This window comes from Callorhinus ursinus, unplaced genomic scaffold (genome assembly GCF_003265705.2).
Source record: "Callorhinus ursinus isolate GAN/ISIS: 27379988/994484 unplaced genomic scaffold, GSC_fseal_2.0 scaffold54, whole genome shotgun sequence".
Lineage (NCBI taxonomy): Eukaryota > Metazoa > Chordata > Mammalia > Carnivora > Otariidae > Callorhinus > Callorhinus ursinus.
Window position 1 is genome coordinate 517,556 of NW_027397116.1, and position 20,992 is coordinate 538,547.

A 20,992-nucleotide genomic window follows, 5' to 3' on the forward strand; every position below is an offset into this window, starting at 1 on the left:
GACACCTCCACCAGTTGCCTTTCTGTGTTGTGTGTGACCCGCCAGGGCTGATCCACGTCTCCTTCCCTGTCCTGTGATACTGTCTTTCTTTACCTTGATGAATACCTACCACCTGGTACTGGCCTCTCTTTTGGGCCTGGGAGATTTTTCTCTCCCCTCCCTACTCTCTTGCTGTTCTCCTTCCCCCTTCTCCGACTCCTGTTTTTTCTGCCTCAGACTGGAATCCGCCATTTCTTGTATCTTTTATTTATTTTTATTTTATTTTTTTTTTAAAGATTTTATTTGACAGAGAGACAGTGGGGGAGGGAACACAAGCAGGGGGAGTGGGAGTGGGAGAGGGAGAAGCAGGCTTCCTGCAGAGCAGGGAGCCCGATGTGGGGCTCGATCCCAGGAGCCTGGCTGGGACTATGACCTGAGCCAAGGGCCGCTGCTTAACTGACTGAGCCACCAGGTGCCCCAATGCTGACTTTTATTTCTAGATCGTTTTCAGTGGGCAAAGCTGGGAAAATACATACAAAGAGAGCACAAGAATGAATGTGACATATAAACATACTTGTGAGTTCATAGTCCTATTTCCAACTACAACTCAAGACTGAGGTTTCTTTTCTTTTTTTTCCTTTTTTTAAGATTTTGAGAGTGAGAGTGTGCGAGCAGGGGTGAGGAGCAGCAGAGGAAGAGGGGCAAGCAGACTCCACATGGAGCCTGACTTGGGGCTCAATCCCAGGACCCTGAGATGATGACTTGAGTCAAAATGGAGAATTGGATGTTTGACTGAGGCCCCCCTCCCCGCCAGGTGCCCTTAGACTATGAGGTTTCTACTTAACCTATATTTCATCTTTTTTTTTTTTAAGATTTTATTTATTTATTTGACAGAGAGAGAGACAGCGGGAGAGGGAACACAAGCAGGGGGAGTGGGAGAGGGAGAAGCTGGCTTCCTGCCCAGCAGGGAGTCCGATGTGGGACTCTATCCCAGGACCCTGGGATCAGGACCTGAGCCGAAGGCAGACGCTTAACGACTGAGCCACCCAGGCGCCCCAACCTATATTTCATCTGTTCTGTCACACTGAATTCTAGTTTTCAAATGCATAGGGAATGATAGAATTCAATATCCCGTAATTACTCATTTGCTCTATCCCATGATACTCAGGCTGCAGTCTCAGAACAGCAAATACTAATGCCAGCGTCAATTATAATGCTGAAAACATTCAAAAACCTTGGTTGCATATGCCATCCCTATCCTCTGCCATTCAAAAGAATAGCTGTCCTAGCTCCTTAAGTATGCTGAGTAACATACGGCCCCTCATGGTGGCCACATCCTGATTGCTAGCACCTGTGGATGTTACTTTGTATGGCAAAGATTGCATATGTGATGAAGGATCTTAATTGGGGAGGTGATCTGGGTGGGTTCTAAATTCCACCATACGTGTCCTTATAAGAATGAGGCAGATACCGATCACTCACAGAAAAGGAGAAGACAGGGTGATCCTGGAGGCAGAGATGGGGTGATGTGGCCACCAGAAGCTGGACGAAAAAGGAATGGATTATCCCCTAGAACCCTTGGAGAGGGGGCAGCCTGCCAGCCCCTTGATTTTGGTCAGGTGAAACGGATTTAGGACTTCTGGCCTCCAGAACTATAACAATAAAGTTCTGTTATTCTAAGTCACCAAATGTGTGATAATTTGTCATAGCAGCTGAAGGAGACTGATACAGTTGCATAGCCTTTACACATTTTAATCGCTCCCTTTTAATGCCCACTTAGCCTTATTCCTTAATAACTATATACTTCAAATTCCTCTATCTATGTTCTTGTCATTTTGGTTATCTGAAGTTCATTCTATAGGATGCTTAGAAAGGGCTCATGGAACAATATTCCTAGGTCTAGATATGCCTTAAAAGTTTTTTTTTTAAATATTTATTTGAGAGAGAGAATGAGATAGAGCATGAGAGAGGGGAGGGTCAGAGGGAGAAGCAGACTCCCTGCTCAGCAGGGAGCCCGATGCGGGACTCGATCCCGGGACTCCAGGATCATGACCTGAGCCGAAGGCAGTCGCCCAACCAACTGAGCCACCCAGGCGCCCCTTAAAAGTTTTCTTAGAGTATGTCTTTATTCTGAGTCCATGTTCTCAGGTATGTAATATGCTCTCTCTGAGGTTTAAAAAAAAAATATATATATATATGTATATATAGGGGTAGTTTGAGTTATTGTTCTTAGAATGCTGTTCCCTTGCTTTGATTTTGTTTTGCAAGAACCCCTCTTAATCCTATGTTGGTTCTTCTTTGTCTTCAATATGTGTCGCTTTCAAATCCCTTTGATCTGTATTTTTCATTTGAAAATGTTCTTGACTTTTCAGGAGTTTTGTTAGGTCTATTTTTTTCCTCTAGTTTAGTTTTTGTTCATAAAATGATTCTTTTTAAAATTTCGGATTCTTTCTTGAATTTAGTCTCTTCTGAATTTTCATAATTCTAATTTGTTTTCATGTCTTGCATAATTTACTTTTTAAAGTAATTTTAGCTCCTTTTGAAATGTTACATTTTTAACATTTTTTGAATGTCTTTCTGGCATGTTTTCATTGTCCCGCATCTCCAGAGATGTTTTGGTCCTTCTTCTTCTTCTTCTAGAACTGCCTACAGAGTTGACCCTGATACTTCCTTTAATTTTTACGTGAACTTGTTTTCCTGAATTTTTAAAAGGGTGCTGAGTTCAGGAGGATTTCCGACTTCATCGTTCCTCTTCTGTTTTCAGTTAGATTAGGACAACATTGTGGCGCTGTTCCCCGCTCCCACTTTTGTCTGAACCTTTTCTTTCCTATGTCCCTGTTGCCTGCCCCACTCGATTTTGATTGTGTTCTGGGTGGTCTCTCCTCCCTGTGGGATCCTGTCCCGGTGAGTCTGTCCAGAGGTCATGGGGGCTGGGGCTGCCCCCACCCTTTGGACCTCATTGTGGGCCCCGTGCAACTAATGCGGTCCTCCACTTCTCCTGCTGTGGTCTTCAGTGAGTACCTGTTGACCCTTTTGGGGTTCTCCTCTCTCTGCATCCTCATGGGCCCATTGCTTCTCTTTGTTTGCCCCTACACAGGCGCTGACACCATGTCGGCCGCTGATCTGTCCCCACCCACGTGTACTGTGGCGATTATGGGGCTACCTTGTCACCGCATTTTTTTTCTTGGATGTGGTCCATGCGTTTTTAGTTTTGTTACTTAGCTGCTCTGTTTTTAGGGATTGCTGAGGATTCCCCATTGCCACCATTTTCCCATAATTGGGGTACCATCTTTTCATTTCCCCTACAACTGGGCAAACTGCTGAGATTTTAAAAGTTGTTTTCTTCCCCATGAAACAGCAAAAGGTGTAAGTATTTGAGAACATAGGACAAGTAGTGAATAAATTCTGCTTACGTGTGGTTACACTTGAGCAACACATTGATGAACAGTTAAGGGAAGAAAGAACACCAGTTCCTTCCTCCCATGCCTCCGAGAACAGGCACCCCACAGCCGGGAATGTGGTGAGCACCACGTGCGGTCTTGCAGTGTCCTGGCTGTTTGCTCTAATTGATCTGTCGACCAGTATGTGGACATTAGGTAATGGGGATGTGACTTCATCGGGAAAGGGGGATGGTCTGCAGAAGGAATGGGAAGAGTCCAACAGAATCAGAGTGTTGGAGTTGGAGGGGAGCTCGGCATCACCTGAGAGTTCAGCTCTGGTATTTGACAGGTGCGGGGCCTGAAGTACGAAAGAGATGAAAGTGACAAGGCCCAGGCTGTTGATCCAAGGAAGGGTAGGGTTGGCTCTCCTGCCACCCAGGGCTCTTCTGTGCCACATCCTGGTCTCCCCCACCCTGGCCTCCCGCTGTGTAAAGGGTAAACAGACTATTGTCAAGTGAAGAGGGCTTTTGTAGAGTAAATTGAAGGGTATTCACTCTCTTGTTTTAAGTTCAGTGTTTCAGTTAGTGGGTTTTCTTAAAATAGAGGCACACATAATTGGGGGTTTGTGTGGAATAATTGAGGGGTGGAACAGAGGATTTCATCCATGGTATCTCTGCTCTCGCATGGCAGGATCAAGAGCAGAACCTGTAGGCCTGACCTCGTCCCACTGAACTTTTCACTCTAGCAGTGACAAATCTGGTGTTTGTTGACATTTCCAAGAAAAGGAAGTGTTTCTCTGAAAGCTCTATGCTATCCATTGCACAATAGTTTATGACTGATGATTTAATGGATTGACATTTATTCATCTCAACATATTCTCTCCTTAACGGTTGTCTTGTTTCTTTGGCCACGGAGATGGTAATTCATATTTGTGGATCCAGAGCCTGGTACATGATTTGTGTTCCAATGTATTACATGCATTGAAGGAATCTGGAGAAATGAAACTAGTATGGGAAAAAGAATACTCAAATTCCGTGCATTATGGAGCACTGAATAATCCCCAGATCCTCAGAAGGTGCAGGATGCCATGCCTTCCTCGATGAAATGGTTGAGAGGATTTGAATACTAATTCCTCTTCTACACTCCCAGGCACAGGCCCTTACAACCACCTTCCCGTGATAGTGACGGTAAATAAGAGAAGACCACAGCAAAAGTGTATTTTGCCATCAGAGGGAAATGGTTCCTTGGAGAGGCAAGTGTTTGGCAGCTGCTTTTTCTTCTTTTCTCTTTCTTTTTTTTTTTAAAAATATTTTTAAGTAATCTCTACACTCAGGGTAGGGCTCAAACCTACAACTTCAAGATGAAGAGTCCCATGCTCTGCAGACTGGGCCTGCTTTTCCACCTCCTTCCTCATGGAGCCTGCTTGCTCCTGCGGTTTCTCAGACGCTTGAATTACTGTGTTTGATATGCAGGTCCTTTGAGACTGTTACTTCTACCTACAGGTAGGAAAATTAGGTCCTAGCCTCCAAGTGTCCTTCACCCCTTGGCCAGTGAAAGGCTGTTTCCAGTGGAACAGGGACTCCAGAGCCCCTGCCATATTGAATGCTATCTCTCTGAGCTGGTTCTGAAAAAATGTTCCCCCCACCCCGGTCCCCCAGCAGAGGACAAGTAGGAACGTGCTAAGAGTGAAGGATCATGGAAGATAATTTTGCAGTCGGTAAGTACTTTGAGTGCTATGGCAAGCCAGGTACAGCGGTAGGTTTTAGGGTAATAATATTTAAACATTTTTTAAAGGTTTTATTTTAGAGAGCAAGCGGGAGAGAGCATGCCCAGGGGAGGGGCAGGGGCAGAGGGAGAGAGAATCTGAAGCAGACTCCCCATTGAGCGTGGAGCCGGGTGCAGGGCTCGACCCCATGACTCTGAGATCACAACCTGAGCTGAAATCAACAGTTGGATGCTTAACCTACTGAGCCACCCAGGGAAGATGGACTCTTAAGTTCCTTTTGGCATTCCAGTTTTTCTGTGACTAAGCACTCAGTAGATGTAAAGTGCTGGTCTATAGCCTTCCTCAAAGTCTGTTATATCCGTGCACATATCCTAAGAGGGGCTTGTGCTCATGGCAGTCTGTAGCTCAGCAATGAGCTGGTGGGTGGGACTGAGTTGTTACCCCTCGGATAACAACGTTATCTTGCCTCGCTCTGAAAGTGGACTTGGCTCTCTGACAGGGTGGCCCTGATCCTTCCTCCCCGTGCACATGATTCCATTGGCACTGATCTCCCATGGGGACAGCGGCTGGGTTGGTGGGGAGGGTTGTCTCTGCTTGTTTTGTAGACTTTGGGTCTCATTTAAATGTTGGCGGTGTGTGCTGGGTTAAGTTTGGTCAACTCCTGCTTGATTGATTCTTCCCCTGGAGCCCACAAAACCCATAAAACAGAGTTCGAGAACCAGTCCCTAATCATGCTTGTTAGGGCTAACCGTAAACACAGTCCTGTTGATGGGTGGATGGTTTAATAAATATCCACCGAGCGTCTGGGTTGAGACTGCAGGCATGCCCTGGCCTGTTCAGAACCTGGCCAGAGGTGGCTATGGACATGTGGCAGATTCTTGGACATTTTGAAACCATCTCTGCCTTTCTTTTGACTTTATACTGGTTGAAGCTCAGGAGTGGCTACGTTTGGTGATTTATCCAAGATCACACAGCTAACCACTTTACTAAATATTGTAAGATTGCTGGAGGGATGTAAATTGACAAGCTGTGTATACTCGTTGCTTTGCTTCACCCTTGCTCACGCTTGGTTCTCTTAGCCATTTTTTTTTTTTCCCGAATATGCTGGATGTGAAATATCGTTCAGAATTTGCGTTTCTCTCATTATTAGTGAGCATCAGTTCTTATCTTTTGTCATTCTTTTTTTTTCCTCATGTGAATTGTTTGTTCATCTCTCTTGTCCATTTTTCAATGGAGTCTTTCGTGTTTGCCGTGTTGATTTGTCGAAGTTTTCTCTGAATGCTGAGCTTGGTTATGTGTATTGCAACTGTCCTTTTCCAGTCTGGCTTGTCTTTTCACTATCATTGTATCTTTTGAGGTATAAAAGATTTAGATTTTAGTATAAAATGCATTGGTCTTTTCATTTATGCTTTCTTTGCCTTTTAAAAACTTCTCCGTACTCTGAGATCATAACGGTGCTATTCTATATCTTGAGTTTTATAAGATTTGCCTTTCACATTTAGCTCTAGAATTTATTTTTACGCATGGCTAGAAATAGGAGTCTAATTTTATTTTTTCTTCTGTGTCGATAACCAGTTGTCCTGGCACCATTTTAGCCTGTCTATTCACTCCTTTCGCTGTGCCTCTGCTGTCCTATATCAAGTGTCTACAAAATGTGAAGGTTTGTTTCAAGGCTTACTGCTCTGTTCTCTTGGTGTCTTTGTCTCTCATTCCTTTAGAACATCTATTTTAATTATTATTGCTTTATTATAAGTCTTGTCATTCAGTAGGATGATTCCCAACCTTATGGTCGTCATTATCCATGGGACTTTGCTCTTTCATAAAAATTTTAGAATTAGTTTAGTGAGTTCTTCAAAAATCTCAAGCCAGAGAGACAAGCCAGGGGTGCCTGGCTGGCTCATTTAGTAGAGTGTGTGACTCTTGATCCCGGGGTTGTGAGTTCAACCCCCACTTTGGGTATAGAGCTTACTTAAAAAGACCAATCAGTACAGGAGAAACTGATATAAAGACCCTTATTTTAATCAGAATTAAATTGAACTTCTAGAATAATTTTGGTGATAACTGACATCCTTAATGATATTCAGTCTTCCAGTTAATGAATATGGCATATCTCTTTATTTAGATTTTCATGAATGTCTTTAAATAAAATTTTATAATTTCTTATCCACTTTTCATTGGATTTATAGTGCCTTATAGTTTTGGTTGCTACAATAACAGGTATCTTTTTAAAACTTTTCTAACTGGGGGCTGGTATTCCTTGCTTGTATTCTGTGGCACTTTTCACAAGTAGGCCATCCTACATGGTCCTCATCTTCCCTGTGGCAGAGGTCTCTGTTCTTAAGCTGGTCAACAATAGACCTTTGAACTTCTTATCAGAAATAGGAAGAATTTTTATTACAGATGGCTCATAACCATATGAAGGTATGCTCAACTTGATTCCTAAAAGTAATCAAGATTACACCGAGATGTCCTTACTTAAAAGATTGGTAAACTACAAAAGTTTGATCGCCTACTCTGTTGGCAAGTCTGCTGGGGACATGGACACTTGCTGGGGGAAATGCAGAATGGTGTCATATCTGTTTTTGTAGGGGAATGAGCAATACCTAGTACAATCACATATGCATATCTTCTTTGATCTAGCAAGCCTAAGCTTCTATTTCAAAGATTTACTGATTTTTTTTTTTTTTTTTTCTAATCTCAGTGAGCACATATGTATGAGCTGGGGGCGGTGCAGGGAGAGGGAGAGAGAATCACCAGGCAGACTCCCCTCTGAGCTCGGACCCTGAAACGGGGCTCGAGCTCACGGCCCTGAGACCATGACCCAAGCTGAAATCAAGAGTCAGATGCTTAACCAACTGAGCCACCCAGGTGCCCCCTGACAGAAATATTTTTTAGAAGTATGCATTGTGCTGTTGAAGCACTATTTGTAATAACAGATGGCTGAACCTGACCCACATGTTCTTCCCTAGAGCATGGGGTGGATAAACTATGGTGTCTGAGGAAGGGAATGGAGGATGTATCTGTAATGCAGTAATCTTTTGGGTATATTAAGCAAAAGGGCAAGATACCGTTTATCTAAGGAGGAGAGAATAGGTATTTGTTTCCATTAAGAAAAATGGTGGGGCGCCTGGCTGCCTCCTTTGGTAGAGCGTGTGACTTTTGATCTCAGGGTTGAGTTCGAGCCCCGTGTTGGGTGTAGAGATTACTTAAAAATCTTAAATTAAAAAAAAAAAAAGGTAATTAAAGTAATCTCTAGGAGAAGAAAAGAAATAGCCTGGAGGGAAAAGGAATAAAACTCTGTCTTTGAAGATTCCTTGTTTTGTTAGTGTGGACCTTGAGTCATGTAAATTTTTAACATAATTTTTAAATAAAAAGCAAGCAACCCCTGAGAAAACCAAGTGAATCTAACTGCACTGAGCCGGTTGGCATAACCCACAGAGAGAAACTGAGGAACTCTGCCAACTGGCTATAAACCACAGTGATTTGATTGTACATTCTTAGTGGCATACACCATAAAGATACCAGAAGTGCGGAAAACATTCCAGACTGTTTTTTAATATCACTGGTGATGGTGATGTTGGCATTGATATTCAGAGATCCTTTATTTGTTGTGGGATAGAGTAAACTACTAATTATATTGGTAGGAAGGAAACACATGAGAACGAGGTTAAATAAAATCCCTGCTGACCTCAATTTGAATTGGATGTGCAGTATGAACTCATGAAGCATTTCGTTATTAAAAAAATGTGTTCTAGCTTTGTCCACTGGCAAGGCCAATAAACAATGACAATGAACATTCTTGGTGTCCAGATCATGATTGCCAAATACCATTTCCCACTAAAAGGAATCTGGCCTCTTTGGAGAAAAGGCTGCTTTCAGATCTGGGGCAGGAGATCCCCGGGATGTGTCTGGAGCATCTTATCCCACCAGAAATCAGGGAAGCTATGACGTTCTTCCAGGGTCCTATTGTAAAAAGACCCAGGAACCAACTTAAAGAGGCTCCCGCGGGCCAAAGAGGTGACCTTTTGAGCATCATTAAGTATAATACTGCAGTAGATAGAAATACATCACACAGGATTAAATACCTGAGTTTATAATGCTATTGAAGAAAATCTATCCACTTTTGTAGGATGCTTTGAAATTAACCCATTATTTTGAAAACTGGTAAAAGAAACATTTATAAATAGTACTTTAAGATGACCAAAGAACTGGTGTAGGGAAAAGGGAACCTTCTCTCCATAGAAATACAGCTAAGAAATGAAGAGGGAATGATAAAATCATTATCATTTTAAATACTTGCTAAACTCCTGGATCTAGGTAGTAATCAGCAATGCCGGACCACGTGAAAGGGGCACAACCAGACATGATGTGCCTCCTGATGCAGCCGTGCCGAAAAAATGAACCCTAATCTGATGAAGCCTCCACATTTATTTATTTTTAAAGATTTTACTTATGTGACAGACAGTGAGAGAGGGAACACAAGCAGGGGGAGTGGGAGAGGGAGAAGCAGGCTTCCTGCTGAGCAGGGAGCCCGATGCGGGGCTCCATCCCAGGACCCTGGGACAATGACCTGAGATGAAGGCAGACACTTAATGACTGAGCCACCCAGGTGCCCCAAGCCTCCAGATTTAACAGATGTTTTTAAATGCTGTCTAAGGGGCAGAGGAATCTATTAAACAGTGCCGTGGGAATGCCATCAGCGAAATTCAGACTGTAGGAACTCCACAGGAAAATAACCCGAGTTTTTAAAGAATGACCAATAATTTATGAAAAAAGATGGCAGGTAAACCTGTAGCTTAGAATAGATCCATTAACCCATTGAGGTGTTTGGATCTTAATTAGAACAGTTTAAAAAAGTTGGAACACTGGCTATTTGAAGGAAATTTTAATGTTAGGTGGGACAATGGTGTTGCAGATGTGTTTTTCTTTTCAGATATGTTTAAAGAAAGGTCTTTTATTTTTTAAAGATTTAATTTGTTTTATTTTTTTAAAGACTGATTTATTTGAGAGAGAGCGCAAGCACCAGAGGCAGAGGGAGAAGCAGATTCCTTGCTGAGCAGGGAGCCCGATGTGAGACTCAAGCCCAGGACCCTGAGATCATGACCAGAACTGAAGGCAGCTGCTTAACCGACTGAGCCACCCAGGCGCCCCAGATTTTGAGAGAGAGAGAGAGAGAGAGAGAGAGAGAGCGAGAGCACACACACACACACATACACACACACGCGCGCGTGCGCATGCACGAGCGGGATGAGGGGCAGAGGGAGAAGCAGACACTCTGATGAGCAGGGAGCCCGATGTGGGGCTCAATCCCGGGGACCCTGGGATCATGACCTGAGCCCAAGGCAGACCCTCAACTGATTGAGCCACCCAGGTGCCCCAAGAAAGGTCCTTTAAAAAATGCATACGGAGTCATTTTCTCTTGAAATAAGATGTCAGCTGGGATTCGTTTTAAAATGAAGGGCTGATGAGGAAGTGAGTGAGTTTGGATGAGACCAGAGTGGCCACAAGCTGGGGGTGACTGAAACTGATGATGAGTTCGTGAGAGTTCATTCATTGGAACGCATGCTCTACTTTTGTGTATGTTTCAGGTTTTCAGTGGTAAAGCCTTAAATGAAAGTAGAATTCTTAGCATAAGTACGCCTCAGGAGAATTTCTGAAAAGTTTTGTCAGATGAGAATTCTGTACAAAACCTCATTTTCATATCTTCTCTGTACGTTAGAGAGAGAGAGTCCTGGGGGGAAACAGAACACATGCTGGGTCTGGAATTACTTCTGGTTTTGGTTCAGTGATTTAGCCACTCACCAAGACCCTGAGGCTCATGATTGCTGAGGGGGGGGTGCCCCAAGTTTCCTCCCTTAGAAGACCATTCTTAAGACAGCTTCTTGATGTGGATGACGCTTCTCTTATTATCTGGCTCTGTCTTTTCTCCTCGCCATCTGTAGCCAACTGCAGACTTGTAGTGTCTCTGTGGATGAAAAAGAACCTGTTTCTCTATCCCCAAGTGTTGCGGGGCCTTTGAAAAGCCAGCCACCTAGGGGTTGTCTGTGACCTCCCAAAGTCCCTTGGCCAGTTGGTGGGATGTCTGGGATTTGAACCCCAGTCTCTGGACCTCCACTGCCCTGTACTCGATGCTTTCTTCTTTGAGAAGTTAAGTTCTACCTGGTTGTTAACCCTGTGTGATGAGGGGTGACAGTACTCTTTTTTGAGCCTGCGGTGTGCTGTTTTGAGAGAGTCTTTGCCCCGAATAATTCATACACCACCGTGCCTGTCCGGGTACACGTTCACTAGCCAAATAATTTTTTAGGTGCCCAAGGAAATGAGCACTGCTTCCATTGTCTGAGGAATATTAGACCCGGAACAAGAACATTTTTAATATTGATATACTCATAAATATAGTGCCTTAGAGTTTAGAAATTGTTTCACATAAATCTACTGTCTCATTTGTTCTTCTTCACACCTGCTGTTACCAGTGATGGACTGGCTTGTCAAGTCGGGGTCTCCTGACTCCGAGCTCCGTGCTAGCTCCCCTTTGTCACACTGCTTTAGTGGAAGTCGAGAATGGTAACGGATGATCTCTTTAAACGCCAATGGCCTGTTGTCATTATGGCCTAGGCTGTCACCGTCACCACCATCTTTATCAAATGAGTAAAGATTACTACTGATGTCAACTTAGGACTTCATGTCTGCTAGGCATGGTGGGAAGCTGGAGTCCTAAGATCTTAAAAAACCTGATTCTCCTACAAACCCCATGGCACACATACTGAAACCTTATTAGCTGTGTGATCTTGGATAAGATTAGTTTCTCAAGGTCACAGCACTAATGAAGAGCGGAGGCAGCATTTCAACCCAGGTGTGTCTGATGCCAGGGCCTGCCCTGTAACTGTGAAATCCATTCATTCATTCAATTAACAGATTGTTACTGAGCATCTACTCTATGCCGAGTACTTTCCAGGCATTGGGGATGTAGTCGTGAACAAGACAGACCCACTCTCTTGTCCTTAAACAACTGACGACTCATGGGGTGAGACCGAGTAGAGTAAGCAAAATATTTTTAGGCAATGATGAGTGGTTTGAAGGAAATGAAACCGGGTAATGTGACACAGAATGTCTCGCGCGTATGACTGGGGTGCTGCTTTTTGCTGGTCAGGGGGCTTCTTGGAGGTCAGGTAGGACTTGAGTGTTTTAGACAAAAGAGCAAGTGACCGCTAAAAGTCGTGCAGCGGGAGCTTGCGTGGTGTGTTTGGGGAGCAGAAAGTGTACAGGAGAGAATGTGGAAGCCGTTGGAGAGGGAGGGTTGCTTGTAGTCATTGCTCATTGTTGTGAGTCTAGATTTGCAGTGAACTGCCCACATTTCCTATCCTAGGCCCCTGGGGACCCAGGCATGGCTGGGGCGAGGACTATTGCCTTTGACCGTGGAGTAGAGCACATTCGCCTGTGACAGGTCTCCTTTCTGCGAAACAAAATCCATCCCAGAGAAGTTGGTATGTTTCTTCAAGACTCTTGGCTCTCTAGTCTCAACACCGGTAGGACAGGTCTCAGCTGTAGAGACCTAAAATGTGTGAAAACAATTCCAGGGACTTAAATGTCATCAGGAGGAAGTGACGTCAGCAGTGTGACTTGGTTGCCAACAAAGTGGCTGCAGTCGGTGGCTTTCCTGATGGATGATGGAAGGAGAGGTAGATGTCTGCCACATAGAAGGAGGACGTTCCTGGCCCCAAATGGAAGAGGTTTCTTTGGAAGCCGACGCATGCCCCTGGTTGGGGACAAGCTCCTCTGCCCCTTGTGAGGAGTGGATCTGATGATTCGAGCATGGCTGCGGGTGGGGGAGGAGCTGAACGTGGGTCATCTCTGCGGGCCTTCCAGCCTGCAGTCCGGATTGCCTCCTTGCCAGGGCGGCAGTCGATGGTGATGGTGGTTAGTAGCAACTTGGGGGAGATAAAGGACCCCCACTTTTGTTCCTGTCTGCCTCACTCTCGAGGCTCGGGCTCCCTCACGTTGCAGCACCGTTTACGGTCCCTGACTTTCTCTGGGGTCCCTATTATTTTTAGTGGTGTCTTATTTAATGCAGTTCTAGATTTTCCAGCTCACTGGCACCATCTGTCTGTAATCACACTTCTCAGAGCTGCCTCCTTGTCACCAGCCTGCCTGCCTTGCTGATGGGCTGGGAGCTGGTTCTGTTCTCTGTACTTGCTGTACTTTGAAATTTTCACTTGGCATGGTCAACCAAGGGCTCTGGGAGCATCTGTGGAAGCCTCGGAACAGAGGGCTTGCGTTGTCCTCTTGCGTGAGCGCGTCCCGGCCTCTAGCGCAGGGTGCTCGCCAGGCGGCTCTGGGTTCCAGTTCCTTCATCACTGGGTTTTGTCTGTGTAGCCTTGGCCGCCTCTCTCCACACCTTTGGACCCTGATTCTTTGATCTCTACACAAGTTGACAGGATCAGACCCGTGGCTCTCTGGAGGGCCCGTCCAGCTCTTGGATCATTCAGAAGTGTTCTTTGCTTGTGTTCTGCACCCTCAGGAACGTCATTGGACTCTCCAGTGCTGACTTCTCAGGGCTTGCCATGGGAGGCCGTCTGACGTATGTGTACATTTGAGAGACTGATCGGACAGTTTTGTCAGGGGTATGAGGAAGCTGTCACTTCTGAGAAAAGGATGTGTGTGTTTTCCTTGTGTTTTCACTACTTAGGTTAAATCGTTTGCCCCAAGAACTCCCCCGAGTATAAGCCTGCATATGCCACACGCTGACTACATTTGCACGGTGAGCATGTCCAGGACATAATAGCGCCTTCTCACACGTAGCATTTATGTTCTTCATCGCAGCAGTGCTACACTCTCCAGTGAAAAGACGCTCGAGTTCAGAAAGGAAGTGGCCTTCCGAAGATGACGTGGCTCTTCCGTGGTGTCTCGCTTCAGTGCCGGTGCCGCTCCTGTCTGGGCTGCATCTCAGAAGGGGGCTGTCGGCTTGGCAGGTGTCTTGGGTAGAGGGGGGGGGTAGGTAGGGGTCACTGAAGAAGGCAAATTGAGATAGGATCAAAGGCAAGCATTCCTGGTGCCTAGAAATGGGGCGGAGGGGGGAGAGCTCTTGCCTCTCCTCTCCGTGGCCTTGCAGGGAGAGGTGGGACTGGAGGCTGGCAGCAGCTGGGTTGTGAGTGAGCTTGGTCCAGGGGTAAGCACAGCTGTGCAGTCCAGGTGTGCCTTAGCTGGTGTGATGTCTATGCATCAAGCCTATGAAAGTATGTCAGGTGGCCCAGTGGAGTTCTGCCAGCCCCACGGTGGAATGTGGTGTGGGGCTCAGGCTACCGAGGAGGGTGCCACCTCTCTCCTGTCCATCCCTCACCTCCCAGAGAGGGCAGCCATGGGAGAGCATCTGCCTCTAATTTGCTCTTGAATGCCCTTCCAAGGTGGAAGAGTTAAAAATGTATAATATTCTGAAGGCAGTGTCCTTACAGACAGTTTGACAACCTAGAACTTACACAGGAGAACCATAAGGCAGTGGGAGAAGATTGCAAGTGGGGGGGAATACGGTTTCCTTTCCTCCTTTAATTTGAGTGCATGTGCCAAACATGGAGCCACTTTATTTTTTTTTTTTTAAAGATTTTATTTGAGAGAGAGAGAGAAAGAGAGCACAAGCCGGGGCAGAAACAGAGGGAGAAGCAGGCTCCCTGTTGAGCAAGGAGCCCGATGTGGGGCTTGATCCCAGGACCCCGGGGTCATGACCTGAGCTGAAGGCAGACGCTTAACCGACTGAGCCACCCAGGCGCCCAACATGGAGGCACTTTAAACAAATACTTAATGGAAAGAACTATGGTGCCTTCCGTCATGAGCCCCGCCCCCCCCCAAGTGTTGGATGAGGCTGTGTTGCTCTCCTGCAGGGCAAGATCACCCAGCTTTGCAGTAGTATTAGCTGGGGGTCAACCCAGGAAATGGGCCAGTTGGAAAGACAGGCGTGAAGAGCTTTATTGTGAGCTGCTGGTGCAGGCGATCGGGGGTAAATGCAAGGGCCGATTGCCAGGCTGGAAGTCATGGGCACGGACTGAAGCTGCTGTCCACAGGCAGAATTTCGTCCTCAGGAGTCCTCAGCTCTACTCTTGAGGCCTTTCGGCTCCTTGAAACAGGCTCCTCCAGATGATCTAGAATCACCTCCTTTACCTAAGGAGGATTGTGGACCTTAATCATGTGCAAAATACCTTCACAACAGCACGTAATTTAGTGTCTGATAGGTTGGCTGGGGACTGTATCTTGGCCAAGAAGACATTAAAAAGCCAATCATTTGGTAAAGTATCCTGTTTGAAAATTAATCTGGAAAATTGGGTGCATCCTCTGCCTTGCTAGCCCGACCTCTCCTCCCAAAGCCCTCCCTGACTGAAGAGGTCTGAAGTGAATCCCGGGGCACCTGGGTGGCTCAGTCGTTAGGCGTCTGCCTTCGGCTCAGGTCATGATCCCAGGGTCCTGGGATCGAGCCCCGCATCAGGCTCTCTGCTCAGCGGGGAGTCTGCTTCTCCCTCTCCCTCTGCCTGCCGCTCTGCCTACCTGTGCTCTCTCTCTCTCTGTCAAATAAATAAATAAAATCTTTTAAAAAACAAATTGAATCCCGCTGGTTTCCCCTGACCGTCTCCACCCAGAACATGGTGTTCTCTTTGGTCTTGGTTATATTTGTTTGTACTCTTTCTGAAGTATGCTTAAGTCTTGTGTATCTGTGACCTTTGCCCGTGACTCAGTTGGGAGTTCTTGCTGGGACGGGGTGCTAGCTTCTGTTGCATCCGTCTGTCTGTCTCTGGTCTGCATCCACGCAGCAGTGCCCTCCGAGGCTTCTCTGTGACGGACGCTGTGAGAGATCCGCAGTGCCCTCCGAGGCTTCTCTGTGAGGACTTGTCCCAGGTCCCAGAATGGCCAAGGTCCTTGTTCTATCTCCTTTGGGAAGAAAAAGCCATTTGTTTTGTTTGCTTTTGTTCATGCAACAGATGTTTTCAGGTGTCCCCCATGAGCTGGGGATTTATCTATGTACCAAAGATCTAGCAGTGAGCAAGACAAACGGGATCCCTGCTCCTTCAGAGCCTTACAGACGGGCCTGGGTGTTGGGGAGGTAGGCAGAGGAAAGAGAATAACAAAGAGCCTTAGAAATGAAACAGGCTGAGTTCAGATAGTGCTAAGGGTATTGAGGAAATAGAGCAGGATGCTGTGACTAAATCTGGTCCCTTCCTGAGTTCAGATAATGACTTACGAGTTGTGTGATGTTGAGCGAGTTCCTGTACCTTGGTGAGCCTCCGTTCTGTCCAGGGTAAGAATCGCAGATATTTGGAGCGTGGGGTGCCACCCGTTTTGGGACCATTACAGGTTTTTGGGGAAGAGGCCCAAGGAGGCTGAATTGTCCAGAAATCCTTTGGGATGGTTGGAGTTTTGCTCCTCAGAGTGTGGCTTATGGTCCAGCATCAATGTCGCTGGAGATCTTGTTAGAAATACTCTCAGGCTCTGTCCTAGACCCACTGAGTTAAGTCTGCCTTTTACCAAGATCCCCGGGTGACTTGTCTGTCAACTACAGTTTGAGAGACACAAGGCAGAGGCTGAGGACAGCTCAGAGGCTGATAGAGGAACTCGTGTAAAACCTCGGATTCAGGAGGGAAATGGGGACAAAAGCATTCAGAAGGTCCGTTCTACCAGTTTTATCCTGAGTGAGGTCAGTCTGTGAAGAAGGGACTGCTAAGAAACCAGCTTATTCCCCAGATTACCAGTTTATTATGACATCATCACGGGAGGTCAGTCCCAAGCCTGTGCCCTGGTGTCTCGGTGTCAGATGCACAAAGTAGAAGGCAGTGTGAGGAGGAAAGGATCCAGAAACTGGAAATGGCTTTTACCAAAAGGTTATTCAGGCTGCCGCGGCCGGATGGACCCTCCTCCTCCGCTTCAGGAATGTTCCTCTTGGAGGTCTAGGTGCACGCCAAGCCCTGGCCTCCAGCGTGTGGCCTGCTGACACGGCCACCGTCCCCTTCTCCAGAGGCCGGCAGAGGGCTCCCCTCCGTGTGCCAGCCACGGTGTCCCCATCTCCCTCTGTAGTTGTGACTCTTAGGACTGTGGGGTGCTGCTCCCCTTGTATTCTCGATGCCTTGTGGGAGGTGACTCGATCCTCTGTCTGTGTTTCCGGAACAGGCTGCTGCCTGGTGAATTTTCGGGAACAGCGAACCCGATCCGTGGGAGGCCTGTTCGTGTGCGCTTTGTCCCCAGGAGGGCAAACCTTTCTCCCTTGGGGCATTGCTGAGTCCTGTGTTTACTCCAACTACAGCTTAGAAAATTCTCAGGTGAGCTGGTGGCTTAATAGGCTAGCTTCCTAGTATGGTAGCTTGAAATCCGTTCTCGTTGGGCAGGACTGTGGAAGCTGTGGGGCTTTCTTTCAGAAAAATTTGTGTCCCAGAGATGACGCGTGGGAAAACGACAACTGGGCAGGCAGAGGAGCGGCATAGTTGGTGACTGAACACGTTAGCGTCCTGATTTGTTGACTGGGGTGCTGATCCAGGACGGGTGGGGGTCTTAGAAGTTGCCCCGCGTGGTGTGAGGACAGCTTCGCTCCCTCCCGCCCTCCCGCCCCGCTAGCGTGCTCTGTGACAAGTACAGTTTCCTCCGACACTTGCCCCCTGTGTGTTTTGAGGTTCCCACATAGACCTGTGGTTTCTTTGGGGGGTAAGCCTGTCTTTCATCGTGTCTGAATCACAATTAAACCCACTTCATTTTCAGAGTTCCTCGAGCTCTCCTGCAGCTTCTTGCAGATCTACATGCTGCCGCGCCAGGGAGGAAGACAGGAGTTAAAAGTGCCTCCGTGGACAGCATTGATCTGTGTCTGGGGCCTTATCTAATCAGAAAATGCTGGCTTCGGTTTCCTGGGGATGGGAGCTCATTTTGTGCATCTTGTTCTGTTTGCGTTGGCGGTCCCTCCAGATGCTGCAGGCTTCCATGTGTCCGGACCGTCTTTATCAGATTTGTGTCGGGCCGTGGCAACTAGATGTGTGCGTGGATTTCCTTGCTGTGCTGAAACGGATCGCAGTCTGGGTCTGACCCTTGAGAGCCGACTTCTTGGGAGCGATTTTGTTTGTTCGTTTAAACTGATAAATTCTTGCCAGGTAATTTATCATGAATTTTTCCTTCTGTAGACAGGGAGGTATGAACTCATGTGCCCTAGTGTTTGTCCTTCCTTGTTTGAGGGGAAGGGAGGGGAGCGTGGGGAAGCCCACGGACCCTGGCAGCTCAGAACCTTGAACTCCGTGGACCCCCAGCCACCCCTCAGATGGGCCTGCTGACCTCCTTCCTCCGGGCCTTTGAGACGGGTCGCGGAGCCCTCTGGTGAACAAATGGGCCATTGTGCTCGGAATAAAAAGAGGGGCTGGTGCCCTGAGTGCACCTTGTCAGGCTGCTGCTAAGAGACCCTTAGGTTCTCCCTTGCACTGAGGGCCTTCCTGGGAGCAGTTGCTGGGGCCGTACCCCTCCTGCCCTTGGGAAGGTTCTGTGCAGATGAAGCTGCCTGGCCTGGCACGTGTGTGTGTGTCACATGGGTATGTGCGCTTGTACGTGTGAACACAGAAGGGGCTCTCACTGCCCCCTGGGAGCCTTCGAGACCCATCGGGGTTCTTGCCATCTGAGGGTGGACAAGTCCATGTACCCTTTGTCGGCCTCTACTTTCTTATCACACAGGAGTCCGTGAACCTTATTCTCTCCTCCAGGTCCTGGCACGTCCTCGGGTCCTTCTTCACAGTGGTGTTAGGAGAAGATAGAATGAATTATTCCATCAACACCGGATGCTTAGCAGGTGCTTTGCCTTGCTGATACTCCAGTTAACTCTTCATTTAAAAACAGCAACAACAACAAAAAGAAACTGCTCTTGGTCTCCTGTTTTTCCTGCAAGATGGATCCGTATTTGTAGAACCCTTATGTCTCCCCACCGGTTTACGAACAGTCACTTGGCAGTTTTGAATTTGCTCCTCATGTACGGAACACCCACTGTGTGTGCAGGGCTATGCCCGAGGTTGGGGGTTGAGGTGGGGGTGGTGAGTGTGTGTTCGCTGGCGATGAGTCCGAGCTCTGCTCAGTCCTTTTGAGTCATGGGCCCCGTGGAAATCTAACGAGAGCTCTGGTCTCTCTTCTCCAAAAACTGCTCAGAAACCGAACCTAGCATCTCCTTTCAGGGGGTCCCTGGGGCTTGTGAGAACGTTCACGGTGATTCCTAGGACCTCAACATAGGAGCCACTTGTCTTGATGATGGCACAAGTCACTTAGCTGCCTGGTAATCTGTTGTCATCTGCATTTTGGGGAAGTAGGGGTACTAATCTGTAGGCCCTCACAGCATGTTGTTCTTAAGAAAAATCTAGAAACTAGACCATTTCACCGTCCAAATAACCAGAAGCGGGTCTGCTTGGAGTCCAAGAAGGGGGAGAATCTCTGTCAGTAGCCCGTGAGGGAAGGCAGGGAGAGGTTCGGAGGAAGTCTATCCAGACATTCCAGAGAGGTCTTTGCCTTCCTCCAGTTTGTGCCTGACACGGGCGATGTGCTGTCTGCTTCACAGGGAAGGATTTGCCCTGTGACCACCAGTGTGCAGACAGTGAGCCTGCGTGCCTGCAGGTCCCCGAGGACTGAATGGGGGTGTCCCTGCTTTCAGTTTCTGTTTGCATGGAGCTGACGTCGCTGGGTTGACTCCGCATTCTACAAAAGCCAAAAACCAAAACAAAACACCAAATGGCAAAAAATAAGCAAAGGACTTGGATTGCTGCTGTTCATTTTTTAATTTAAAAGTTGCCAGCATAGGGAAGCCTGGGGGGCTCAGTCGGGGAAGCGTCCGCCTTCGGCTCAGGTCATGATCCCGGGGTCCTGGTCCTGGGATCGAGCCCCACATCGGGCTCCCTGCTTAGCGGGAAGCTTGCTTCTCCTTCTCCCACTCCCCCTGCTTGTGTTCCTTCTCTCACTGTCTCTCTCTCTCTGTCAAATAAATAAAATCTTAAAAAATTATGTGAAAGCAGTGATGGGAATGAAGAGGACACTCGCGACAAGCACGGAGTGACATATAGTTGTTGAACAACTGTAGTGTAGGCTTGAAACGAATACAGCACGGTATGCTCACTGTCCTGGAATTAAAATTAAAAATTTAATGGTACGCCTACACACACAGAATCACGTGAGTCTCCTGCTCCTTTCTGCAGAGGGAGCTTTTTCTCGTGGGTTCTGGAGCACTTAGCAGCCAGGGCTAAGGAATTTCCATCTTTGCGGGTGTGGGAGGGTGGAGAAGGTATTCTTGTTGGTGAGGGGTTTGCGGAGGCATTTGGGATTGCCTAGAATTGCCCTCCGAAGACGTGGAGAGGGAAACATACCAGGGGTCCTTGGCCTTTTGGGCAGGAAACGGTGTAGGGGAGGCAGTGGGGATGCTAATAGCCGGTGTATGGCCAGAGGGACCAGTGTGAACCTATTCCATGAGTAATAGGATGTCTCCTCTGCTGCTGGTGGGAGCATAAATTAGTACAACCTTAAGGAAGCAATTTGATTTTTGGGGCTCCTGGGTGGCTCAGTCGCTTAAGTGTCCAGCTCTTGGTTTCAGCTTGGGTCATGATCTCAGGGTGGTGAGATTGAGCCCTGCATTGGGCTCACTGCGGAGTCTGCTTGGGTTTCTCCCTTCCCTCTACCCCTCCCCCCTGCATGCTCTCTGTCTCTAAAATCTTTAAGAATGAAATTTGATTTTTTATGTGTACACATATGTGTGTATGTGGACATATATGTAGATACTTGAACATTTTTCTGCCCTTTCACCAAATAATTCCTGCTTCTGGGGATCTATCCTAAAGAAATAGAAGGAATTTTGTGCATGACTTTTTCAGCTCAGTTTTCTTTTCTTTCTTTTTTTTTTAATTTTTTTATTGTTATGTTAATCACCATATATTAC

General features: G+C 47.0%; 1 protein-coding gene across 10 annotated transcripts in view; it reads left to right on the forward strand.

Moving 5' to 3' along the window:
* The window catches only part of LOC112839198 (carboxyl-terminal PDZ ligand of neuronal nitric oxide synthase protein), a 279,718-nt gene that overhangs the window by 18,483 nt on the left and 240,243 nt on the right, over nt 1–20,992 (forward strand). The window contains exon 2 of one of the 10 annotated variants that reach the window (XM_073884024.1): nt 12,449–12,608. The exons of 7 other annotated variants lie outside the window; for them this stretch is intronic. Coding sequence is in view for 2 of the 3 variants with exons in the window: in XM_073884021.1 (XP_073740122.1) it covers nt 12,747–12,761 (15 nt within the window). In the remaining variant the exon portion in view is untranslated. Of the gene's footprint in view, nt 1–12,448; nt 12,609–12,686; nt 12,762–20,992 lie in introns of those variants that run through there. 2 more of the 10 variants (XM_073884021.1, XM_073884027.1) reach the window with 2 other exon arrangements.